This window comes from Aricia agestis, chromosome 6 (genome assembly GCF_905147365.1).
Source record: "Aricia agestis chromosome 6, ilAriAges1.1, whole genome shotgun sequence".
NCBI classification, from domain to species: domain Eukaryota; kingdom Metazoa; phylum Arthropoda; class Insecta; order Lepidoptera; family Lycaenidae; genus Aricia; species Aricia agestis.
The window spans coordinates 3,811,091-3,838,668 of NC_056411.1; the positions used below are offsets into that span (position 1 = coordinate 3,811,091).

The 27,578-nt window shown below is 37.1% G+C and overlaps 2 protein-coding genes across 2 annotated transcripts in view; both read left to right on the forward strand.

Moving 5' to 3' along the window:
• The window catches only part of LOC121727554 (ELKS/Rab6-interacting/CAST family member 1), a 53,535-nt gene extending 29,355 nt beyond the window's left edge, over nt 1–24,180 (forward strand). Inside the window, exons 2-16 of the mRNA XM_042115436.1 lie at nt 12,054–12,203; nt 12,803–12,899; nt 13,115–13,170; nt 15,271–15,438; nt 15,586–15,732; nt 16,256–17,001; nt 17,145–17,355; nt 17,546–17,698; nt 18,763–18,951; nt 19,131–19,270; nt 19,378–21,547; nt 22,464–22,727; nt 22,877–23,082; nt 23,237–23,300; nt 23,433–24,180. Of these exons, the coding sequence (XP_041971370.1) occupies nt 12,054–12,203; nt 12,803–12,899; nt 13,115–13,170; nt 15,271–15,438; nt 15,586–15,732; nt 16,256–17,001; nt 17,145–17,355; nt 17,546–17,698; nt 18,763–18,951; nt 19,131–19,270; nt 19,378–21,547; nt 22,464–22,727; nt 22,877–23,082; nt 23,237–23,300; nt 23,433–23,468 (4,797 nt within the window). The 3' untranslated portion in view covers nt 23,469–24,180. The remainder of the gene's footprint in view (nt 1–12,053; nt 12,204–12,802; nt 12,900–13,114; nt 13,171–15,270; nt 15,439–15,585; nt 15,733–16,255; nt 17,002–17,144; nt 17,356–17,545; nt 17,699–18,762; nt 18,952–19,130; nt 19,271–19,377; nt 21,548–22,463; nt 22,728–22,876; nt 23,083–23,236; nt 23,301–23,432) is intronic.
• Nucleotides 24,181–24,195: 15 nt separating this feature from the next.
• Nucleotides 24,196–26,805, forward strand: LOC121727555 (ELKS/Rab6-interacting/CAST family member 1-like). Its single transcript, XM_042115438.1, has 5 exons — nt 24,196–24,778; nt 24,890–25,050; nt 25,332–25,479; nt 25,661–25,783; nt 26,319–26,805. The coding sequence occupies exons 1-5, from the start codon at nt 24,206–24,208 to the stop codon at nt 26,346–26,348; spliced, it is 1,035 nt and encodes a 344-aa protein (XP_041971372.1). The 5' UTR covers nt 24,196–24,205; the 3' UTR covers nt 26,349–26,805.
• The last annotated feature ends 773 nt before the right edge of the window (nt 26,806–27,578 follow it).

Consider the following 27,578-nt stretch of genomic DNA (forward strand, 5'->3'; position numbering starts at 1 on the left):
TGTATATGCCCAATAAATGATTCAAAGCAGGAATCCTTTTAAACGCCGTGTATAAATGTGTAATGGAAAAACCTTGTAAGCCTTGGTCGTATCGATTGGTTGAAATTAAGTAAGAAAATGGGTCGGTGGGAACGACCCGGCGACAGGCGTCACACCGCAGTGTAAATAATATATAGTAGAACATTTAAAAATATTCTAGCTGTCCCGGTGAACTTCGTGTCTCTTTAAAACCTTCCCTGGACTTCTACGAATATTTTAAGACTAAAATCAGTCCAATCCGTTCAGCCGTTTTCGAGTTTTAGCGCGACTAACACATTTGAAAATCCATTTTTATATATAATAATAGTATAATCTGCAGCATTTTTTTTGTGCTGAAGGCAGGTCAAGTACCTCTGATGTCACTGCAGCCCTTGAGGATCTATTGTGACTCCTTCGCACTAGAGTATCATCCCCAACCCAATACTGCTCATAAATTTAATGATATGGTTGGAGTTGGTGCCACGAATTTCCTTAACCAAGGTGCCTGCTCCTGCTCTGTAGTAGAGCAGGACAGTCAAGAAGGAGGTGTATAGGTGTCTCGTCCTCTTCTCAAAATCTGCAAGTCGTTAAGCTACTAACACCTATTCTGTTAAGGTGCTTATTGAGCTTGCAGTGCCCAGTTAGGCTTCTGGGAAGGATTTATTTTTAAAGATTTATATTTTATTTTTAGTATTGATATGAAGAAGATATTTTAACTTAAGTATTCTAGATTTAGGAAATAGAATCAGGCGTTACTTTGCGGAAATCCATAGCAATTTTATTCTTAGTTCGATGCATTAAATTATTGTTTCTCACGTGAAACCTATTTTTTTGGAGGTAACTTATCTCGACACTGATTAATTACAGACAGACAAACAGACACAATTTTGCATTTATAATATTAGTATAATTTAGACCGTCTCCAGGCGCTCGCACACACTCGTGTGACTTCAGATGACTTTACGTAGCAAAAGAATGCAATGACACATTTTCTCGTCGAGTTCCATACCAAACCTGAGATACTCTATTCCCTACTGAATAATATTTGTATTGTGTCATTCGTCTACACCTTTCGGTAATTGCTTACTGGTTACTGGTTAGCCTGGTAGTTCGTAAGGTCGAGGTTACGTAAGGTTATCTAGACTTGATTGTCTTTGAATTTACAAACATGCAAAAAGGTTTGTCTTAAATCTCCGTACCAAAATTCAGCAAAATCGTAACAGCGGTTTGAGCGTAAAGAGGTAACAAACAAACAGACACACAATCACATTTAAAATATAATAGTAAGCATGGATGTGGAAGTATGGATTGTTATTTTTTATTGTTTGACAAACACAAAAAAATCACAATAATATAATCTTACTTATGTTTAATAGTGCTATGGATGATGGGTTGCTAGTAGGTATGCGATGAGGTTCGTATGTAATGAAAGTCTAGACTGATACAGCAGGTTATATTGTCCGAGCACATACACTAGGTTCATATCTATAGTTCGAAAGAAGGTGCAGAACAGGGAATAAAAAAGCACAGTATGATATAGCACGAAATGATATTATAAAGAGTTCAAGCACAAATCACTATGATTTAGCGAATTGCGAAATATTTAAGCTGCGGCGAACAAGCGAGTGACATGCGCTCCGCGTCAGTATCGGGGAGTGACTGGGGAGGTTCTAGAAAACATTGCGCGCGCGCCGCTCCGGCGGGACCGGTTATATCGATAGTGCGAGGCACTGCTCGATAAACCGCTATCGATAATTTGTCGTATCGATATCGACCATCTGGTATACATTTAGTTTAATTAATAAATAAAATATATAGTTGTAAATATGTAAAATATGTATACGTAAAATTGTAAAAATAGATAAGAAAGTGTATATTATGTGCTTGTAAATATTGTAAATATAAAATCTAAAAATGTAAATAAAGAAATATAAAATGAATAAAGGTAGGCCACAGTGCAAATAAAACACAGTACTTACCTCGACACTTCTTATTCGTTTAATATTATTTTTAAGGACCAAGCATTTTTGCTCTATTATAAAAGCCATTAACAAATGAGTGCTCCTATTTAAAACAAAACGAAACAAAAGCCCATTGTCTGTTACTAATATCGACCCACAATGGCGAATATTTGTGTGGGAGGAATTACATTTTGGTGGAACGACATTTCATAAGCGGCAGGATATTAAAAAACTGTCATACTTATGAGTGAATTTTACAGTTCTGCAAGGCTGTTTTAGTAAAATCACGAATGGTACTATTTGGTTATGTGCAAAATTAATGTAACCTCGTTCCTTGTTCCTTGGTCAAAACTCTGGTATTGTAAGAAACAGGCGTGTGACAACAGATATTCTTATATACTTACAGTGTGTACCAAAAATAAGTGATAATACTTTAGGGTGTGTACGTGTTCCTTGTAGAGAGTTTACTGTGAAAGTAGCAGCTCTGAAAGACAAAAAAAAATCGAGCGTCACGAGTTTCCCCATACAAAAGTGAAAAAAAATTTTGGTCTTTCACCGCTGCCTAGGGTATGTTATTCGAATATTCGAATACTCGTTTTATTCGAATATTCGACGATTTTATTATTCGAATATTCGACAAATTATTTTTCGAATAATTCGAATAGTAAAAATATTTTTTTTTTGTTTAAAATGCTATCAAATATAAAATTAACATCGAATAAGAACTTATATATAAATACTTATATATATAAACTTATATATAAATATGTTTTTGGTCTAACTAATGAATATGATGAATACGTCCATTCATCGTCGCCGTTGACCATGTTTTAGACGTTACTTTGCGTAAAGACATGCAAATGACGATATAAACTCCTTTCAGTCATGAATTTCAGTATCGTCAGTAATGGTCAATCAACAATCTGTATCCATCGACTCCTTTCAAGCTTTCTCAATTTTTTTGTCTATTGTGATAACTATATATCGCGGACTTTCCCCACCTATACCTATCAATCCCCAAGCGGCACCCGGCTGTCGCATAACAATTGAAAGGCTATTTCAAATTCAAATTCATTTATTTTTGTGTCTGCGATTCCCACGATCGAGGTATTACGCCAGAAGGGTATATATAAAACAAACTTTTTTTTAAGATGGTGATAGACGTACCTAAGTGCAATATTGAGAGTTTGAAAATATGTAGTTAAATACAAAAGATCATTTTTATACGCCCTTCTGGCTTGAAGCTCACGATATATGATGATATCTATAATTCGACAAGTTGATAAAAATGTGCTATTCAAAAGCTTTACCGCAACAGTCATCGACTGATAATTGAAACAGTTAGTACAGTATCAAAAAATGTCGATGGCTCCTTAATATCATGTTATTGGCGTTATCAAACTTCAAGTTACTAAATATTGTTTCACTCTCCCCAGCTTCGTTGTAATTTTTTTCTTTGTTGTGGTGTTTGTTTTCTAGTGGCCATTTTTTATAACTTTGAGCCACATTGACACAGGTAAAGCCGACTAGGTGAACTAGGTGGACGTGGATCGAAAATATCAAATTATTATTATTATTATAGATATCATAACGTCGAATATCATACTATTATTTAATCTCAACTGCTGCCTAACAAGACTAAGCATAATCACATGAGAAAAGTAAAAGGTGCTACGATCAAAAACGGTTTACACTTTACAGCCTTTCTTTTATTTCTCAGCTGTAACCTTAAAATATACATTTTTAAAGTGTTTAACAATAAAAATTAACTATGTTATTTACAAAGATTTATGTTGATAAAAGTAAAAATAAGAATTGCTTACTTCATAATATTAACAAAATAGGTTGTACATGGATGTACGAAGCTTTTTGTTACATTTATTCAGAGTTTTCAGCATTTTTCATAATTTTTGAATTATTCGAATAGTATTCGAATTATTCGAAAACTTTTGTAAAATATTTGAATTATTCGAATAGTAAATTTGTCGAATAATAACATTCCCTACCGCTGCCACTTTCATAGTGAACTCTCTACAAGGAACACGTACACACCCTAAAGTATTATCACTTGTTTTTGTTACACCCTGTATAAGATTCTCATATCATAATGTTAGTTACCGCGGAGTCCTCCGAAACGGCTTCACTGATTTTTATCAAATTTTATGTGCATATTCAGTAGGTCTAAGAATCGGCTACAGACTACTTTTTATATTGATAAGCGCGTTTGTTGAATAAATAATAGTAAATTATTACAACTCGAGACTACGGTGTACGGCGACCATTGTTTGTGCGACGGGATAGCGATGAACGTTGCCATGGTGCCATACTTATTTAGTCACTTCAATAAAATAATATAGGTGAAATTTTTTACTTATGGCAAAAGATCTTTTGCCGGGACAGCTAACTAGCTGTGTAGACCTGGACCCCAAAAGGATAAGACATAACTTACTATCAAATGGATGAAACCATAGGTTCTTAAACTCGTGTACTTAGAATACCTGCAAATTTGTGTAGCTCTAGGTGTGACACCTGGTCAGGTACCAGGTAACAAAGTTGACTAAACATGAGTCTTACTTTACTTATTTTCAAATGGCTAATATTTATATATAATTTGTAGATTTATGTTCTGAACTAGTATCATGTAGTGTAAGACACTTTTCAATGACCAAAGCTATTATCACACGTTTTAAAAATAACTTTGTTGCTATTTTTTTTCAAAGGCGTTATTTTTATTTTATAAATTAATGTAACACCTTAGAAAACAATACGATATTGCAAGAATTTATTTTCTACCAGCTGTTGCCCGCGACTTTGTCCGTGTCAGCATACTGCATAGTATAATAACAAAGATGGATAATTTTCCCCTGTTTCCTTACTCAAAGGGTAAAAACCGGACCCGATAACAAATATATTTTAGCCTGTCCGTCTGCCTGTCTGTCCATATCCAGACTGTACCTCCCCTTTCTAACGTGTAGTGAATATTATTAAAGTATGGATACAACTGAGTATTTTTTGGTCATATACCTAGTCAAGTGCCTACCTGTTAGACCCAGATCCCAGAGCGATAAGACAACTTACGAGTACTATCACAATATGGATGAAACCTTAGGTTCTCAGTAGTTCCTTATGTACTTAGAATACCTCCGAATTTGTGATGCTCTACATGGAGCTATAGGTACTCACTCTCACTCACTCACTCATAATGTTTAAAAATCTGTCTGTCTGTCTGTAACCTTTCCACGCCCAAACAGCTTAACCGATTTTGCTGAAATTTGGTACAGATATACTTTGAGCCGTGGGGTTAAAGTATACCTATCCGCTTTTTTTTCGGATATTTTTTCCGGGATAAAAAGTATCATGATATAATTATGTCCTTTCCTGGGAAAGGACATATTAATATGATACTTTTTGACCGACTTCCAAAAAGGAGGAGGTAATGCGTTCGGCTGTATGTATTTTTTTTTACTAACTCTAAACCGATTTTGCTGAAAGGCATGGAGATACTTTGAGTCATGCTCACGATAAAGAATATAGGATCCTTTTTCTCCTGGAAAAATATTATACCGCGCGCTGGTATTGTTTAAAGCGGGATAATAGCGCTACACCTATGTTTAGCTGCTACGTTAAGTGTCTGTCCAGATGAGGCGTTTTACGCGCGAAGTGTATACGCGCGTTTCAATTTCTATTGCATCAAGATACCGCGTTTAACGCGCGTTTTTACCCTACAAACATGGACTAGAAGTTAACACGCTCCAATCAAATACGTTAATTCGCCACGGACTTGCACGTACTACAGGTGGGTGAGCCAAAATCTTTTCGTTTTCGCCTCGTTATAGAATCGCCGCTGAAAATGTATAGAATTGACATAAGCGTTCGGTAATATGACGTTGACGTTCGACTCGTCTTATGTCAATTCCATACATTTTTATCGGCGATTCTATAACGAAGCGAAAACGAAAAGATTTTGGCTCACCCCCCTGGACCTCAGTACTGGACGCTGCAATGGCACCCAAGAATCCCGTGCGTCGCTCGCGCGTTTTACGAGAGTCGAGAGTCCCGTTCATTGCAAGCGTTTAACGCGCGAGTAAGAGAACGCGCGTAGGCATCTGGACGCGATATATTCATAGCTCTTGTATCTCGGGTACGCGCGTAAAACGCGCGACTCGCCCACTCGCGCGTAAAATGCTATGGACCGGCTCTAATAGTTATAATACTAATTTACGGGAAAATAGTAAACTAGTAGCTATATTAAAATAAGCGACACTGAGTCGTATTACAGACTAACGTTACTTCAATACGATGTTTATAGAATTTGGAGTCATATAACTTTCACTTAAACGACAAAAATGTTTGTTGGGTATTGCTTCAAGTTTTCGTTGCACTAGCTACGGCGTAGACCTCCTCGATGCTTAGAGCTTTAATTATTGAAATAATAAATTGTCCTATTAATCTTAATTGATTATCTTCCGATACCAATACTTTGTTATTTAGACTCTACTTACTATAAATCAAACAATATTAAAATTTAATTTCCAATTTGTTCCGTCCCAATCTGTTCCGTTCAACGAGATTGAAAATTTACTTTAATACAAACGTTACGTTAGTCCTGGATATATTCTGTCAATTATCATACAAATAAATTATTGGAACTTACAGAGGTTAAAAATATTGTGTAATGTTTATTTAAAATCTTTAACATCACGTCTTTAATATTATACATTTGTAAAATCCAATTGCGTTCGGATCATGTAACGGCCATATGAAATGTTACCGAACGGAATACAAACGACGCTTTACCCGATTGCCAAGACCTCATAGATAGTAGTAAAATCATAGTTTCGATTGGTACAACTGGTATATTATATTCTGTGGTTTCGATGAAACATGGTAACGAAATCTGCAATGTCAGAATCCCAATAGTAGTATTTAACTAACTAGCTAAAAGCCGAGCCATGTGAGGGCTCGCGTGAGCACACCTCGACTGACTGATGAGTGATGATAATATATAACACATCTACATATTATAAAAAGCCTTGACTGACTGATGATAACACATCTACATATATATAAATTTACTATGTTAAAGCACAAATCAATAGGCGTGATAGTTTTTCCTGTAAAGTGTACCACAAAATGTACAGGTTGTGGGATATACTAGGGCTCGCTTCGCTCGCCCGGACAACCGCTCGCGCGGAATTAATTGAGAAATTATTTCGTAAATGTTTTTTTTCTATAAAGTCCATACGCTTTCTATCAAAGCCTCCATTACATAACTATTGAAGTAGTAATTACCATTTGTCTCTAAGTTCTGCCGTAAGATCCTCAGTTTATTGAATTTATTTCATTTTTTTTATTTTTTATTTTACCGAGTCGAGCAACTCCAAACATACAAAATATCCCGACAACACACGATGTAAAACATAGCGTTGCAAGCAGTTTTGTACTTCTTTCTGTTAGTACGTAAATAATATTATTTCTAATGTCTTTTTAACGACTTTTGTTGTAATCTGAGGTTTCAGCACCCAATTATCCTCACATAATCGCACTGGAAACGGCAGACTCGGATTATGTTTAAAATGATATTAGGTTTTGATTTCTTACATGTAAAATTATTTTCTTCTTCTTTTATATACAGGGTGTAATAAAAACAAGTGATAATACTTTAGGGTGTATACGTGTTCCCTGTAGAGATTTCACTGTGAAAGTAGCAGCGCTGGAATACCAATTTTTTTTTCACTTTTGTACGAGTTTCCCCATACAAAAGTGAAAAAATTTTTTGGTCTTTCAGCGCTGCTACTTTCACAGAGAACTCTGTACAGGGAACACATACACACCCTAAATTATTATCACTTGTTTTTGTTACACCCTGTATAAAACTCAAAGGTTGACTGACTGACATGGTGATCTATCAACGCACAGCCCAAACTAATGGACCGATCGGGCTGAAATTTGGCATGCAGGTAGATATTATGACGTAGGCATCCGCTAAGAAAGGATTTTGATCAATTCCACCTCCAAGGGGTTAAAATAGGGGATAAAAGTTTGTATATAATAATACTTCTTAACGCGAGCGAAGCCGCGGGCAAAAGCTCGTTATTAATATAACTAGTCATATTTTGAAATTTATTGATTTTACTGATTTCGAAAATGATAACTCAAAATATGTTGCTAATTTTAAAATATTATGCCCATAAGGTAAATAAATCTCAAAAGTAAAGTAAAATGTTGCTACACCATGACGTGCATTTTCACGTTACGATGACGTAAATTTTCACGTCACATCAACGTAGGTACCGTGCCACGTTAGCGTACCGTTCCACGTTGACGACGTCGTCGTTTGTGCACTACACGGAATTTTACCGTCCGGCGTTCATAACTTTCACGTTTGCCATATAAATAAGGTAGGAAATCGAGATGCCGCGCCGCGCCGGATGGTAAAATTCCGTGTAGTGCACAAACGCCCTAAGTCTGTAATGTAATTGACAGTGCGACCGCGCCGCTATTTAAATAAATCGTTACATTCCATTGCTTGCCAAACGGTATACAGGGTGTAAGAAAACTAAGTAATAATACTTTGGGGTGTGTATGGACCCTCTATATAGAGTTCGCTGTGAAAGTAGCAGCACTGAAAGAGTAAATTTTTTGTTGTATGGAAAAATTCATGACGCCGGGATGCTTGCCCATTCAAATGACATAAAAATTAGCTTTTTCGGCGCTGCTACTGACACAGTGGCCTCTATATAAGGGATACAAACACAGCCTACAGTTTTATCACTTTGTTTTGTTACACATTGTATAAATCCAGACTAAGTCAACATCGCCTATGCCATGATGTCTAGTACAATATGACTATCGGCTCAGCCCAGTATTAAAAAGCTTTATATAATCTATTACAGTCGCTCGCGTGATATCGAGCTTAACTTTAGTTATTGCTGATAAAATCACACAAAATTGTACAGTTTTTATTATTTATATAATTTTTATGACTTACACTTTAATTTAGTTCAGAACATACACCTTGATTAGAAATATTAAGGGCTAATTGGAATATTAATGAAAATATATACTAAAATAATAAGTTAAAGTTCTCATTAAGTAAAAGTGTGGATAGCGTGCTGTTCTAGCAACCCAAATAATTGTTTTCTTTGAGAAATAGGCTAGGTTTTACTACAATATCCGGTCATGAGAAGACATATAAAATATGTCGCGTCTATCTCCAGGCGCGCGCGTGAGTGCTATAAAAACGGTTTCTTTCTATTCTTACGCATTTGTTCTGTGGTCCTGCAAAGATCTGCTCGAGAGAATTGTCATCAGAATTGATACAGCTCTATAAAACTAAAACTAGAACAAAATATCAGTCCGCTAATCGTTTAGATTCATTAGTGTGCAATACAGTAAATAAACTTTGATATTATTTAATTATAATAATAATTTACCTATATCATAATCATATTCAGATTTTCTCGGAAAGTAGAATATCTCTCTTACGGCGGTTCCCAATATTTGATCTATCTCTGGTTTGGCCCAACTAGAGATAGGAATAGCTCACATTAGACATTAGAGACATATATTTTATGTCAATTGTGAGCTATTACTATCTCTAGTAGGGCAAAACCAGACATAGATCAAATATTGGGAACGGCCGTTAATATATAAAATTCTCGTGTCACGGGGTGCGTGGTTGAACTCTTCTGAAACGGCTCGACCGATTATCGTGAATCTTAGCGAGCATATCGGCTAGGCTTGAGAATCGAACATCTACTTTTTATAATATTAATAAGTGAATTCATTGATTAAATAATAGTAAATTATTACACTGACACGAGACTGACGGCGATTGCTTGTGCGACGGGATAGCGATGGACGTTGCCATGGTGACATACTTATTTGTTCACTTCAATAAAATAATATGGGCGAAAATCGAAATACTTTATACGGCAAAACAACGTTTGCCGGGACAGCTAGCAATATTATGATTTACTTCGTCTCAAAAAACAACAAAGTTATATGACACAACACATGAGACTTAAAAAACTTTGTCAAATTCTTAACCTAAGTACTCGTAAATACTCAAATACTCGATGACTCATTTGGGGTCGCTTGGGGCTATTTTGGCCATAAACATATAATCAGTATATATTAAGTCTATGATTTTGGCATATTTTGAAGCATAACATTGACGTGGATGGCGAACTTTTTTTGATATAAAGTTTTTTCTGTCAAATACCAACTAACCCATATAAGTATTTAGTTTATAAATATTTGCAAAAACATATAAACTACATAAACCCAGACTCAGCAACATAGCAGGGAAATGGTAAATAAATCAGCCCCTATATCGCCTCGTGTTGTCTGACGCTGCAAAAAATAGGTGACCCGTGTACTGAGGAGGCTGGAATGAGGCCGATTCCTCAACGAAGGTCAACATCACGCCTTTTGTGCCCCGAAGTCTGTCAATAGTGACGTCACACTTCTTAGTTCGAAATTCGAATTGCTCACTTGCTTTATAAAATTTTTAAAACTGCGTGTATATGGCTACGTCTTGATACATCACACACGATGACGAATAGGGAATACATATTACGCAGAGGCGGAGCAGAGGGCGCTACTAGCAAATATAGTAAATAATTTGAAAAAAAAATCTGACATGTTGCACAAGTCACGTCAGAATATTGACAGAAGCGTTTTTCAAACGTCGAACGAAACTTTTTGTTTACTGATTGTGCTGGTGCTGTAAAACCATTGCAGTAATTTTTGATGCTATTTTAGAAACATCAGTGATAGATCATCAGAAGATATATTTTGTACGTTATTGATATTGATTGATATATTAACACGCATTGACATAGGTTTAAAGGTATTTGGTAACACGTAACAACGTACATTATAGTTATCAATAGATAGCTATATGCACCATCGAGGAAATTGATTCCTAGGCAGCTGACGGACCTTTTTTTTTTTTACGTTGGGGGAATGCATTTACGCATCCCCGGGGCCTGGGGACGACCACCGAGGTATGTGGGACTCCCCGGGGCGGACGGAAGACGCACCCGGGACTACCCACTAAAACCCCAAATGTGTTCCTGCTCCTGAAGGTGGGACTACGGGAAATGCGTGCTGAGTGGAGCAGCTGACGGACCTACGTCTTATGTCAATTCAATGTTAGTTGTGATCGGTCGGATGGGTTTGACCACGGTTTGACCAAATTACTCAGGTCCGCCATCTGCCCAGAAATCAACTTCTCTGATAGTACTTACATACTTTATACAGGTTCGCGGAGCGATCTTAAAGTTTTGCGTGACCTATAATAATATAATCTGGTGAATAAATAAAACCCGCGCGCTTGTTGACACGAAAATCAAAAAATTCTATACAAAATTTAAATTGTTGCTGAATATGCTTTCAACTGTACGTCTGTCGGCTTACACAAAGGACTTGTGGTTTGTATAAAATTAATTAGCGAGGAAGGGTAGCCACCACTCACCCCACAGTCCACACATTGTACTGTATATTCAAGTTTATGTAACAAACTTATGTTAACCTTGTTGCCTGGTTTAAATTCATTAGGTATCTATATTATAGTCTTTTGGCGTTAAAATGGGGGAATCATTTTAAAATTGCTCACTTGAATTGGTTAATGTGAATAATATTGCTTATTTATTGTATCTTTACCCTCGTAACTATCAATTTTGCCATTTCTACCAGCTGTCGATACATGCTACATAAGCGTCGTTACGAAGATCGTAACGACGCCTATGTAGGAGTAAATCGAGATATAAAGTTGCATTTATACAGATCTAATATTGTAAAATTCTACACAAGATAGAGACATGCATTCCGTGATTTATGCAATTGTGAGTCACAAAGCTCCATACAAAATTTCATCTAAATTGTTTCAGTGACTTAAGCGTGAAAGGTAAATAGTTTTGTATGCATAATTGCATAGACAGATAAACTTCAATCCAATACATACATATTTATACATATTTTTGCTCTTGTACATGCGTACAAGAGCAAAAATAATTGTTACAAAACAGACCTTTTTTACTCACACAAAACGTAATTTTGTTACAGAAACAAGCTATGCTTGTAAGACAACTGGAGGAGGAGCTAAGACTGAGGATGAGGCAGCCCGCTCCAGAGCTGCAGCAGCAGCTGGAGGCGCTGTACGCCGAGAACGAACACCTGCAGAGAGAGATAGCGATATTGAGGGACACGATAAAGGTATGTACTAACAAAGAACTTGATTCATAGGCAGATGGCGGACCTACATACTTTGGTCGCATTATGTCAAAATAAGAAAACAGATCACTTATAAAATATGGCAATGGCATAAACTGACCAAATGACGGAGGTCCACAATCTGCCTATGAATATATTTCTTCGTTTATACACCAATACAATAACCTACATGCTGAGCTAACTAACACTACTGATACCAATTTCACTGGTGATCTAATCCAAAACGCGCATATTGGGAATGCTAAACCTTTTTCATATATCGAGTAAGGTATTGACTTTTCTAATATTACTGGTGATCCAATCCAAAATACGCACAATGCTAAACCATTTTGTTCTGATGAAACCAGCTTGATTTTTACTAGTAAAAGTAGACCACGTGTATGTATATGACCTTTGAAGTTAATCAAGGAATACGTGATCAGAAAACGACATCAGTTAACAAACACAGCGAACGTAGATAAATAAATGATTTCAAAATGTTTTACCCTTTTTAAATACTTGCAAATATTTTCTAAAGTTTTGAACGGAAATATAAACAAAAATTTAGTACAATAGTTATTATAATGATCATATTTTTATAGGAACTGGAGCTTCGGATCGAAACACAAAAGCAAACACTGCAAGCAAGGGATGAAAGTATTAAAAAACTATTGGAAATGTTACAAAACAAAGGAATGGGTAAGTATTTGAAGATTGAAATAACGCTTCTGGCTGAAGAGGTATTCTTATTAATGTTTCTAATATTAAAGACATGCATTACCCCTTCATTTAATAGCCCATCATATCCATTTGTATAAAGTCATAAATAATAGAAAAAATAGAGTTGATTCCAGAAAGGGTTATGATCGGGCCGAAACAAGATAATATTGAATGCAACAAAGATTTCCTTTTAGGTAAAGAAGAAGAAAGGCAAATGTTCCAACAAATGCAGGCAATGGCACAGAAACAGGTAAATGTCGTTTATAATGACCGTAGATGTTTGTGTCGCATGTTAGAGAATAATAATGTCGTCTACTACTATATAACTTTAATACCCGATGGAAATATTATTGTGTGTAGCTACAAACGACTCCTGCACTCTAAAAATATAGTGGAATGTTGTGCACGTCTGCTTCTCATATTATGTATGGATGACTGATCACATGGGCGTTTTATTTTGTGATACCTTTGTCAAAGCCACTTTTTTCTCTTAGATTTGCTGTTGATAGTTTCATTTCATTCATTTATCTTCGGTCGGTTTCGACTATCGCGATACCTTCTCCGACGAACCCGAACATCTTTCTGTAGCTTACTTCAACTCTTACTCTCGCTTACTCTTTCATCTTTCGGTCGGACACGTCGAGCTTTTTACCCCGAGCACCTTCTTCCCCCGATCTCATCACCCCCCGACGTGCCCAACGACAGACGATCCTATTCGGCCGACCACGAACAAAATTAAAAGCGACACGAACACCGACTCACATTGCATGTTTAGCGCATTACGTCCCCGTCACACGAGCCCTAGAGAAACGTCTCGATTAAATTTCATTGGTACTTTGAGCTAAATTGGTTGCGACCGCCTCTGCCTGGGGCTGCGTGAGCCGGGTAGCCCCAGGGGCGGGGAGACGAGGGGGTTGGGGGGCGGGTAGCGGCGGCGGGCGGCGGCGGCTGACACAGACGCGTGTGGCAGGAGCTCAAGGCGACGGCGGACACGCTGCGGGCGCTGCAGCTGCAGCTGGAGCGCGCGCTGGCGGCCGCCGGGCTGCCGGGCGGCTCCGCGGGCGCCACGCTCACCGCCGTGCTGGAGACTAAGGAGGCCCGCATCGCGACGCTCGAGCGCCAAGTCGCGCTGCTGGAGAGCGAGCTGGCCGCGCTCGGGTCCCCACCGCCGCCGTCTCTCGCGCCCTCGCACACCTCGCTTTACGATAAGGCCGACCCTCCCTTCAAGCGACAAGTAAGTTTTCTGCTGAACGACGTGCACGTGACCAAGGACGGGCGCGCGGTCGCGGCGCCGCGGCGGCGCACGCCCCGGCCCTACTGCGGCGTCACCACCCTGTGAGCCCGCGCGTGCGACGTCGTTCGGCCGCGCGTCTCGCCCGAGCGCCCCGAGCCCGCCGGCCGCCGCCGACGACCCCGTGTCAATTTTTCGCTTTAAGCCCGAGCGTAGCGAGTCCACCGACTCGATATTTTTTAATGTATTGTTCGATGTTAGAGCTATTTTATGATAAAATCGAGTATACTCTTGGACTGTCGATCGAAGAAATATTTTGTTAAATTGTTAAATAGAATCACGTTTGGGATATTTTAGATGTAATGTTTACCGAACCGAAATGTTAGTTTGGCAGACGTTTGATGTTAAGTGATAGACTGTTAATAAAGACTGTCGAGGTCGTACATCGAACGAGTTCTTCGGGTGCGTTTCTGTTAAGTTCCTCGAGTCATAAGATCATGTTCCGCTTTCGGTGTCGATCGCAATCATCGTCAAGTACGGCTTTGGTCCCGCGCCACCTGTCACTAGTCTAGTCACACGACCCGGCCTCTTCATGTAGTCATGTTCATCAGTCTTTATCACAGTATCGGTAGATAAATGTATCACAACGTAGGCGCCCGTGCATCCGATCCTGGTCGGCATCTGTACTCGATACGCTGGAAAGCTTTCTGCGACGTTCGGCCTTAACTCATATTCACGACCAGAAAGTTTTCCAAATGTTAATGTAACCGAAAGATTCGAGTCATTAACTGTAACAAATGGATATGCATGACTGAAATGTTTGATGACACTGATGTTCCGCGGCTATGTACCGACTGAATGCCGAGTACGGTCTATACAATAGTTACTGACAGCTTGTGTCGCTTCATCATCGATACTTTTACTCTTGACTCGTACTTCCTTTGAACTGAAACTTGTATTCTGTAGTCTTAAATAACTAACATTTATACTCATTATTTTTGTGCCATCACTTTTTTGGCTTCCGTAGATAGATTTTTTATATTTTATACGATGGTGTGATTAATCGAATGTTTGGATTTATTCAATTCTATAACGATTCCGGCTGGTGCTATTGAGCAGTTGGATGAGTTTCGGCTGGAGATCCAGAGGAGAGATCAGGAGATCCTCGCCATGGCTGCGAAGATGAAGGCTTTAGAGGAGCAGCATCAGGACTACCAGCGTCATATCGCTGTCCTCAAGGAGTCGCTGTGCGCTAAGGAGGAACACTACAGTATGCTACAGACTGACGTAAGTTCCTTGAATCTTTGTCTCAACAAAACATTATAATGTAAAAACTATAAATAGTCCAATATGGAATATCAAGAAATATCAATCTGTAGCAGCGCATAGCCATGTATACGAACCCCGTCCAATATTTGCAATCAAACGTTTTAGGTAGAAGAATTAAAAGCACGCCTGGAAGAAAAGAGTAGAATGGTAGAGAAGAAGACAGCAGCGGCGTTAGCTGCGGCCCACGAGCTAGCAGAACTACGAGACCACTCAGAAATAAAGGATAGAAAGATTAACGTACTCCAAAGAAAGGTAAAAATGTCGTCACATATCGCTACTTTGGCACAATTTATGTTCAAAGAGACAGTAGTGTTTGTGCTCTTACTTTCTTATTATATTTTCTTTCCATAAACTCATAATTTACTATGCTATTATTATTTTCTGAGAAATTCTTGTGTTAATATTTATTCGTGTCCGCCTTCCCCGATACCCGTTTATTTGATCACGTTTGAAAGCCCAATATTAATACAAATTGCCCGCAACGTTGACGGGCTTCTCGTAAGCTCTATAAAGAGATTTTCCTTCCTTTGATACCCTGTATATAATATTATTTTATACAGTTTTGCTAAATAATATAGCCATTTGTAGTAAATTTTGTATTTATCAGTTTTACTTTGTTTGTATTTTTATTATTTTTATGTTTCAGTGTATTTTTATTGTTTTGTTCATTTTTGTTTGTCGCGCTAGTTACAGATGAGGTACGTTTATTAGTTTTATTTTTTTATTATTATTATTCTAAAAATATATCTTGTATTCAATATTCATTTTCTTTTAGATTGAAAACCTTGAAGATTTATTGAAAGAAAAGGATAATCAAGTGGATATGGCACGAGCGAGACTAAACGCTATGCAAGCTCATCATTGTTCTTCTGAAGGTGCTCTATCTTCGCTCGAAGAAGTTATTGGGGATAAAGAGAAACAAATACAGCAGTTGAGAGAACAAAGAGACAGAGCCGAGCACGAGAAGAATGAGGAGAGAGAGCTTCATGAGCGTGAAATTGCTGACTACAAGATGAAATTGCACGCACTCGAGAGTGAGGTTGAAAAACTTGGCGCAAGATTGGAGAGGGCTCAAGCCGAAAAGGACAGGCTGGAAGCCAAATTAGAGAGCTCACAGTCTGAACTAGGCAAGTCGAAGGCAGAATTAGACAAAGCTGCAAGCGAAGTTGGTAGGTCTGGTGCTGACTGGGAAGCAGCGAAACAACGACTCGCAAGACTTGAACTTGAAAACGAGCGACTGAAACACGAGCTCGAAAGGTCTCAAACGACTTTCGGCAGAAGTACACTAACTACCTCGCAAGAATTAGACAGAATTCAAGAAAAGGCTGATAAGGCATCTGCCGAATTGCGGCGAACTCAAGCGGAGCTGAGAGTCACGCAGGCGGATGCCGAAAGAGCCAGATCTGAAGCTAGCGGCCTACAGGACAAATTGGAAAAATCGCAAGGCGAGGTATATCGCCTCAAGGCTAAATTAGAAAATGCACAAACAGAACAAGACAGCCTCAAGGAGGAATACGATCGGTAGGTATTTTTTATATTTCAATTTTCACCAACAGGTTGCAATGTTGCAAATTCTTTTTTATCTCTCTATACTCGCCGATCATCATTATATTATGTTTAAACTGTAAATAATATATTTTTAATAACTAACCCTTATTTTTTAGCCTTCAATCTTCCATAAGTCGTCTTCACTCCGAGCGTGACAAAGCAATTGCAGAACTTGACAAGGCTAGGGAAGAATTAGAAAGGACTCAGGCCACTCTTGGTAAGGCGCAGCTACAGCAAGACAAACTGCAAGCTGCGCTGGACGCTGCTCATTCAGAAATCGACAAGCTGCAGGAGAAATTAGATAAATCTGCAACTGAAGTGAGAAAGGTAAATCTTTTGACTCACGCTTTATTAGTTACAAGTTACAACTCATTGTATTTTTAACTTTCAAAACATCATAGCATCATAAATGCTTTATCGTGATTTTTTCACAGTGGTTAATAATCGTGATAGAAAAAATATTGATGGTAACTTTTGATAAAGAGCATAACACAAAACTAATACAAGTAATTTACAGCTTCAGGTAGACCGCGAGAAATCGGCGTATGACTTCGAGTCGCTGCAGTCACAGTTGGATAAGGCTCTCGGACAAGCTGCTCGACTACAGAAGGAGAGAGACACGGCGCAACTCGATGCAGATAGATTTAGAGACAAACATGAGAAAGCTCAGGTGAATATTTTCATATTATTAATAGTAATTATACATAATATAAGCGGCAATAAACATTAGTCAAACAATAAAATATTATGTAATAGTGATTTTATAGACATAGATTTTACAGTCAAAGTAAAATGTTTTGATAATAAAAATCTAGGAAAATAAGCGTATAAACAGAAAAAAATTTGTTCTGAATTTTTAAAATCGTTAATAGCCCACCAATTCTCGTTATATTCGTCTTTAATGTTCCCGAATCTGGCTCATGTGCCCTACATCTGCGAGCAATAAAGAGGTTATTTACGGGCGTGAAATAAAATTTGGCACGTTCCATCTTACGCACTCCGCGTCTAGACGCTCCGGCGCCAGTTGTACGATTTCGCAATCAATCATCGTAATTTATGATGTCATGCCTTTCCCAATATGTAAACCAGAACAGTGGACTAATATAACTTTGGCTTTATTTCCGTTACAGTGCTGACATTATAATGTTATACACAATAATTTTATAAAATCCATTTTTGCCATGCCATGGTTAAAGTTAATCGTAGATATTAGTACTTAATTGATTAATATCTCATTAATTTCAGTTATTAAAGATATGCCATATTTGGAAAAAAATATCAATTAACCAGACAGGTGCAAGGTGCATAAGTTCAAGAGAAAAACTTTTCTTAATGTGAATTATATTTTTAACCAGTTCTTATTATTCGTAGTTTTGAACCGACAGAAAAGGAGGTTATCCATTATGGCCCCATATACATAATATAATATTTCTAGAACTCCCCAGTTTTCGTATACGTTGGTCTATACCAGAGTCTGGATAAATGCGCCAAATTCAAAAAGTGTATGTATGTATGTATTTTTGTGTTCGCATATCTCCGGCACTAAATGTACGATTTAACTATTATTTTTTTGTATTAGGCAGTGTTCAACTTAGGAATACTGCAATTTCACCAAAATAGGTAGTTTTTGAGCAAGAGAATTTTAGATACAATTTAGAAGGTGGTTTTATTTTTTAAATATACAACTTGTTAAGTATCAATAAAATACTAAAATATGTTTTATATCAATTTCAGGGACTCGTTTCACGTATCCAGAAAGAGAGAGATGCAGCGTTAGCGGAAGCCGCGAGTTGCAGAGAGCGTGCTGAGGCAGCAGCAGCCGCGGCTAATAGGGCAGCGAGGGATAGAGACAGCGCGTCTACAGAACTAGACGTGCTCAGGGAAAGATGGGAAAAGGCTCACCAGCAACACCAGAAATTGACGGTAAGAATAATTTTACTTGTACTTATTATGTTATAATTTTACTTATTGTGTTTTAAATGAGCTTAAAACAATTTGTGACTTATTACGGATATAATTTTATGAAATTCATAATATTACTGTAAATTTTATTTAATTTTGACAATGAACGTGATATCTGACTACAAATTATTGTATTCCAGATGGAACGTGACGATGCTCTTACGGAATTAGAAATATTGAAAGAGAAACTAGACAAGGCTCTTTATTCAACCCAGAAAACTATCGAAGAAAAGGAATCAGCGCACAAGGAATATGAGAAAATGCTTGAAAAGTATGATAGGTATATTCTTTTCGATGTCGTCTTGTGTTGGTGACGATTTAGATATTGCTTAGAAGTTACCAGTGTAATATATCTAATTTTAATGCTACATCTTTTTTTAATTTCAGATCACAAAATGAAATTTATCGACTCCAAAACAAGATAGATATTCTAGAAGCTGATAAGGATCGTCTTGAATTGGAGTTAGAAAAGCATGTACATTTGTCGTCAAAATCTAGAGAGGACCAAAGAAAGCTTCAAGATGAATTAGCAACAGTACAAGAAATGTATGACAGAGCTTCGATACAGTTAGGAAGAACTAAAGAACAAGAAGAAAAGGCAAAGGAAGATATGGATAGATTGAGTGTCGATATCGAAATGGTGCGAGAACGATATGAAAAGGGTCAAATTGAATTGAGAAGGCTTCAAGCTGAAAAAGAAAAGCTAGTTGCTGATAGTGAAAGGTTACAGTTTGAATATGATAGAGCAATGACTCAGTGTGGAAAAGCACAAGCATCTAACGAAAAAACACAGGAGGAAATGGCAAGAGTGCAACTAGAGCTTGAAAAGATGTACGATAAACATGACAAGGCAACGTCTGAATTGAGACGAGTCCAAGCTGAGCTAGATAAGGTTAAAGCTGATGTGAGTGGCGCCAGAGAAGAAGCGGAACGATATGCTGCAAGATATGGAAAATATCACGATAGTAAAGAAGAGCACGAAAGGACTAAGTTAGAGGTGGAACGACTGCGAACTCGATTAGACAAGACTACATTAGAACTGGAGCGGGCGCGCAAGGCGGAAGAAGAAGTAACACGCCTACGCTCGGAGCTTGAACGCGTCGAAAATCTTCGAGGTAAATACCAATTCGATCAGGATAAATGGAGTACAGAATTAAACAGAGTACAGGTGGAATTAGATAAGCAACTTGAACGCAACGAAGCTTCGCAAGCGGAAATTCAACGTCTACAGAGTGAAAAGGAGCAGGCGGAAACCAAATTGCACGAATTAAACATTCAGCTGGAGCTATCAAAGACCGAAGTTACAAAACTCACTGGTGCTATGGAGAAGCAAAGAGGGGATCTCGAACGAGCTCATATTGAATGTGAGAAATTCAGAGATAGATGCGAAAAACTAAAGCTTCGGTCCGAACAACTTGATAAGGATAACGAGCGACTTAAGGGTGAACTACAGCAAATAGAGAGAATGAAACTGCAAGCAGTAGCCGGAGATAAGGCTAGGACTGAGGATAGGTTAGAAATTGAACGGTTACGTGATAAACTAGAAAAAGCGATACAAGCCAGGGATGCAACTGAGATGGAAGCAGGCCGCTTAGCTAAGGAGCTTGAAAAATCCCAGATGCATCTCGCTAAATATCAAGAAACTAACGAAAGTACGCGTGTTGAATATGAGCGAATGACGAATGAATTAGGTCGAATGCACGAACGCTTAGAACGGACTATTCTTGAGATGAGACAGATCGAACAAGAAAGAGATGCTTTGAGAGCAGAAATTCAAAACACTAGACGTAATATCGAGCAGCAACAAAGAACATTGGATCACAGGACACAAGAAACGTTAGTTAAGTTACAGCAAGAGTTAGCGCAATCTGTCAGAGATCGAGAAAAGATGGCCTCAATATTAGAACAAAGGGATAAACAAGCAGATGCTATAGAGAAACAAATAGTTAAGTTAGAAGCAGACACTAAACAGTTGACTATAGAAAGAGATCAGTTAGTAGCCCAATTAGAGAAGTCTCAGGATATGCTTGTTAACTTCCAAAGGGAGCTCAATGCTTCTGAAACAGAACTTCAGAAGCAACGTCAAGAGGTACGTAGGCTACAAGAAGAGCAACGTAAAGTGGTCCAAGATTCCGAACGTGGCGCTAAATCGATTATCGAAAATCGAGACAAGGAGATTGCGAAACTTCAACAACAAGTACAAGCAGTAACTAAAGAAAAGGATAATTTGAGACAGAGAGCAGAAAACGCTGAGAGGAATGCCCAAAAAGCAGGAGAAATCGAAAAATGGAAAGCTGCAGTGGAATCGGAGAAAACCAAAGCCATTGCGGCAGAAAAAGCATATGCAGAGTGTCAGCAACGCTTACAGTCTTTGGAAAAACAATTCCAGGCACAACAGCAACAATTACAGCAGCTCCAAGCACGAGGACCCTCCGATGTACGTGAGGTTCAGAAACAACTGGAAGCAGCGCAAGCTGAAGCGCGCTCTGTCGCGGTCGAGAGGGAACGATGCCAGGCGCAGCTCGAGATGCTCGTTCAGGAATTGGAAAAGAGCCAGGTCAGTTGGAGGATCGCCCGAGCACGAGCGGTTATAGGGACGGCAATGCGTGGTTGAATTGAGTTTGGAAATAAACAACGGATTTTCGTAACCTTTTCACTCAAATAGTAAGATAAATTATAAAATAAGTACATCTATTATTTATATAGGCTTACTAAAATAAAATTATATTATGCAATAAAAATGGTCCAAGAATTATTACCAAACTTGATTGAATCGTAGGTAAATCTCGTACGATGTTTGCTTAAATCATTGCACCGGTGTTATGAAGTAGATGTTTTACTTTCGATGTCATACGTTTAGTTTTGAGGTTATCATCGCGAATTGTCATGTACATTATTGTTGTATAGTAGCATGCCTCCCACGGCCCGCAGGGCATCCTCCAACCCCTCATTACAATCATTCGTATTTATTTTATTAGTTTCATCATCGCAACGAATTCATGTAATGACGGATATCAGATTCATGTTATGAACAACATCATACTCGTCTACTTGCACCAGGCATTGAACAACACTTGCACTCGACCAAAACACGACCCTTCAATGAATGTTGTGTTTAAATTAATGTTCGGTGCAAAATTGTAAAGAGCTTTTATGTATCTGAATACGATATTAATTTCTCTTATCTCTTTCAGCAATTTGCTCTTTGAATGTATAATTTGCAATTTTGATATCTCGATTGTAAAGAAGTTGTTTTGTGATTCAATTTGCTGCTACGTGCGTTTATATTTTGCCATGTTTCGTGTAAAAATTTCGCTTTTGTAATGTTGGGCTTACAAACTCTCGATCAAAGGAATGTCATTGCAATTTTAATAGCTTTGACATTCTTATTGATGCTACTCGATATTTCTTGTATTTGAGAGACTTGTTTCAGTAAGCCAATACCCGATTTTAATATATTTTTTTAATAACAGCTCGATCTGCAAGAAGCGAACAAGAAACTGGCAGTTGGCAATCAGAACGCCAGAGCTGGGGAAGAAACAGCGCACGCTAGGAAGCAGCTGCAAGAAGAATTTAAGAAGTTAGAAGACGCAAGAAAACAATTCGAAGAGAATAGAAGAGCCGTAGAAAATAAGAGGAAAGACGTGGAGGAGAAGGAGAAATCGCTTATGGAGTTAGATCGACAGTTGAAGAAGAGAAAAGAACAAATGGACCAAATGGAAGCATCTTTGAGGAAAGTAAGTAGAACATAATATTATGATATTTTAATAAAAATATGGTAATATCTTGAAACCTCGAATAAAAAAGTATCATGTACCAGTCATTTATGTATTATCAAAAATGAGAATTTTATGTAAATAAATAAAAACTTGAATTTTAATTCTAGGCTGGTGGATCAGCTGCAGCGGTAACGGACCTGAATCGTAAGCTTGGTGACACACAGAAAGAAGCTGAACAACTGAAACAACAACTTCAGAAGAGCGATGAAGAATCTAAGCGGCTGACTGCAGAAACGGAGAGACTGTTACAACTAGTACAAATGTCACAGGAAGAACAGGCACAGAAAGAGAAACAAATAATGGAAATGCAACAGTAAGTATATCCTTTTGTATACAGAAGCAAAACGTTCTTTTGGTTTTTAAAATTAATGTCATGTACTATATCCATTATCCATACTATGTAAAACAGATCTAATAATTCCTTTGGTTTTACATAAAAATAAATATGGTGTTTTGTATTACTTCAGGTCTATAAGGAATCTTCAAGCCAAACTTAAAAGTCAGCAGCAAGCACAAGCACAAAGAGAAGAGGTAATACAATTTTGTCACTTATATTATTTTCTGAGTGTATATTTTGTGGTTTAATTTTTTCTGTTGAGTTTCAGTAGTTACTAGCATTAACAACATTGACTAACTAATGTTTCCTTTTTTTCATGCAACCAGGCCGGACCCGCTGGCTTCCTCAAAAGCTTTTTCTAAGTTAATTCTTCTCACCAAGACTGTCGATAATTTGTTTTGTCCTTTTGTTTAACCTTTTCTTTAACTGTCGCGCTTTACATGTCGCAAGCGACAACTCCTAACTCCACGTCTTTCTTTAATACAACTGTCTCACGTAAGCTTTACAATTGCATTCGTATTAAGTAATGTTGTCAAGTTTGTATTGAATATTATAATAAAGTGTTCAGATAATAATAACGTCACTTCTTGTTAATAACAAGTAAAAACCATGTATACAGGTTTTTACGATTCAGTTCATTGTAACCAGCACACAACTAAGGTAATAATTAATAGTTTAGCTATAATTTCTAAGTGATGTTTAAAAAAATGATAATCGTGTTTTGCGGGAATATTATTTTTTAAGTATTAATAAAAGGATGTAAAACTGTTAAGTAATCATGTATGTAGGTAGAACAGTAAGTTGTCCACTAGTCGATGTTATCCAGCTTTCAATCTTGTTATGCAAAATATCAATTGACTATAAATAAATTAAATCGATGTTGACTTTTCTCGAATTATTTTTGAGTTTATATTGTTGAAAATTTTGTTATTAAAGTAAAGACGTTTCATTTTTTATTCATTTCTTTTTATTTTCTTTCATCTTTCACCCTCTAAAGGAAATAGCGCGATCAAGAAAGAGTGAAATAGCAGCGATAAATGACTTGGCGGAAACATTAAAAGAGCGGGACAAACTTAAAACTAAATTGGAATTGAATAGGATGAAAGTAATAGACCTAGAAATAGAACTCAACGAATCGTCGCTAATACTTTCCGAAATACTCAAAATATCAGATGGTCAAGATTTAAATACGATAAAAAAGAGCAAAAGTTTCTTTGAACTCCAAAAGAGCGGTAAGGTAGTGGATAGATTAGATAAGTGCAGATTTAGCAAGAGCTACAATGACATAAACAGCTTGTACGGAGATAGGAACATTCAGGCTAACCTAAACAAACTCACCCGAAAGGTATGCAATCTCACTAAGGAAATCGAAATCAAAAATTCCAAAATAATTGAGCAACAGAGATGTATTTCTATCTTAGAGGATGCTCTGAGAGACAACAATAACATAGCTGAGTTTGAACAACTCCTCGCTGTAATTAGAAGTAAAGACGAAAGGATTAACGATTTGGAAAGAATAATTAACAACAAGTCAGGAGCGATCTCGAAAATATTTAAAGATAAAAGAATACTAGAATTGGAAGATGCCTTGAAAGAATCATTTTTAATAGCTGCGGAAAGAGAAAAGGTATTTTATGAGGAAGAACAACAAAGGATTGAGGCTTTACAAAAGGTAATTAGAGTGATTTACTTTTAACTAAGTTTAAAAATGAAAACTTTTAAAAAACTAGCAGTATTAATAAAAAAAACACTAAAACACTTAAAAATATTTCACTAATTTCAGATGAAAAAAATGGAACAGCGTTTGTTGTCTTTGCAAAACGCATCGATTATGAACTGCGAGACGTGCTCAACAACACTGCAACGTCTAAAACAGGTTGAAGAGTCACTGAATGCTTCTGAAACATCGCGAGAAGCAATACTGAAACATTTGTCCTTTTCCATGTAAGTAATGCATGATTTACTGTCTGATTCATATCAAACCGATCACGAGAAAGACAGGCTATATTTTTATATAAATAATTTTTAGTTTACTGTTTGTTATGTACTGATAGAAATAGAGTATTATACCTGTTCAATACTATATCATTTAGATTTAAAATCCTTATCTTCTCATCATCGTGTTAATAAAAAAAAGTTAAAAAACGAAATTAAGGATTGATTCTCGAAGTTAACGAGTTATTCTGGTTGCCCAGAAATTGATATACTAATTTTGTGCATTTCAGACAAGACCTGTTAGAGAAAGCAATAAGTGAGAAGGATTCACAGATCGCAGAACTGGAGGTAAAAGGAGTGTTAACTGAGACAGAAACCAATTCTTGTGATAATCTTAAGAAGGAAAAGGACAAATTGCTTGAGAGATTAAAAATAGAGGTAAGTATGACATGTCATGCAAACATTTAAATAAAAAGGTAGAAGATAAATAAAAGTACAAACAATTTAACTAGCAATTATAGTTAATTGATATTCAAAACCGTAAAGCAGATATTCAAAACCGTAAAGCATTAAAGTCTCATTTTTATTTGAATGTTCAAGTAAAATATTCCTTTTTCAGAACGAACTTATCATAAAATTCGAGAAAGGCTTGAACGAATGTATACTGCAGGAGGGAGATGTTATACCTTTGACGTTGGCTGATGAACTGTTAGCCGCTGACGGCAACGACGACATAGTTTGGGTATCTTAACCACGGCCTATTGAGAATGAGGGTGATTTTTTCGATTTCCAGCCATAACATTGGTAATGGCTTTGGTTTTATATCCCCTACTGACTGTCCCCTATCCTTTAAACTGAAGTGATCAATAATCTAAAAAAATATGTGTTAAAAGACAGCTGAAGTTTTTTTTACAAGATTTATTTAAACGTGTTTTATTGCTTAAACTGAACAACGTTTCATAATGTTTGACACTTTATTGTAATATAATTTCAGTTGTTCTTTGTGTGAAATTAATTAATTAGATCAAAATATCTCACATACTTATCATCCATACCATATTTTGTTCACTTCATGTACATATTTCACTATATAGTCTATTTAAGCTAATAGACAGTAAAGCTTCATTCTTTAGTATGTTTAGATTATTATTATCGATCGATTTTTCGCTTCACTGTCTCTTTCTTTGAATAGACTTTATAGTTATACGATCACCTCAACCATCCATCATATCTCTCTTGTTGTGATAATGGTCATATTCCTCTATTCCCGGTTTCAGGAGGAGGACATCCCAGCGACTGTGTTGTGACTGTCAGCTAAGTTTGTTGTTACTGTTGTGCTAGTTACCATTGCACTCGCTCTCATCCGCTACCTTACCGCCATCGCTTTTCACTCAACGCTTACCGCGACTCCATCATGTGATCAAGGTTCTATACAGTGTAATATAATGTTAAAGCAATAATTCTGTTAGACTATTTTTACGATAGATCTCCTAGTTTCGAATTCTCCATTTATAAATAGAATCGTTTTAGTCTAGCGACATTTCGAATAGTCTCGAATCTATGTTGTTATGTAGTTTTTTTAGATTCTACACTTTTTCATAGTGTTTGTGCAAAGCTAGCGGACTATGTAGTCGGTAATATAATTTTAATTGATTCACATATCACGCCTCCAGAAAGCGGACAGTTGGCATATCAGTGTTTAAACGTGGCTTAATTTAGGTTAACGATGATTTAGGCATTTTGAAGGACCATTTCTCGTTCGAGCCGCAGCAGTCAGGAGACCTCTGTACAGTCTTAACCTAACAACCGAGTAGACATCTTGACGTGAAAATTATAATTCATCAAATCGACTAAACCCTACAAATAACAAAAATTAAATATTTCTAAAGTTTTGTCTTTATCAAATGTTATAGAGAAGATTGTTAGAAAACTTTAAATTTAGTTACGATCAGAGCAATTATGATTTATATTATATGAAATATTACTTGTGCGTTATATTTATTCATTAATAAATTTTAACTTACGAACCAAATAAGATATTAACCTATAAAATATTAACTCGTTTAGTGAATAACGTAAACTGATTTACAATATATTTATCTAAATAGAACGAGATTAACTATTTACTAATTCCTAATGCAATAAGCAACGCACAGTGGACATGGGAAACTGCAAAAAATATCATAAAGATGTGATAAGGTAATAGGACGCTAAATTAAGAAAACGGTCCTTGTGCAACAGACATAACACGATATACCTTAAATTATGGCCACGTGGCCTGAGGAACACGTTACTGCAAAATTTTATTTCAAAAAAGGAATTGCAATTGCTTCTGGGGATTCCAAAAAATTTTAATTTTTCGTGTCGGCTGCGCGTTGCTGGCCGTTTCGCGTTGGTCGCTTGTTCGTCGACGGTTCACTGCCTTTTGAGATACGTTGTGTGCGATGTAAACTTTTGAGAAATGTTATTTAACTCGATGGCAGCTAACTTAATTATATTTTATAATAGCGGGTATTTTTAAAGTATTTATAATGCGT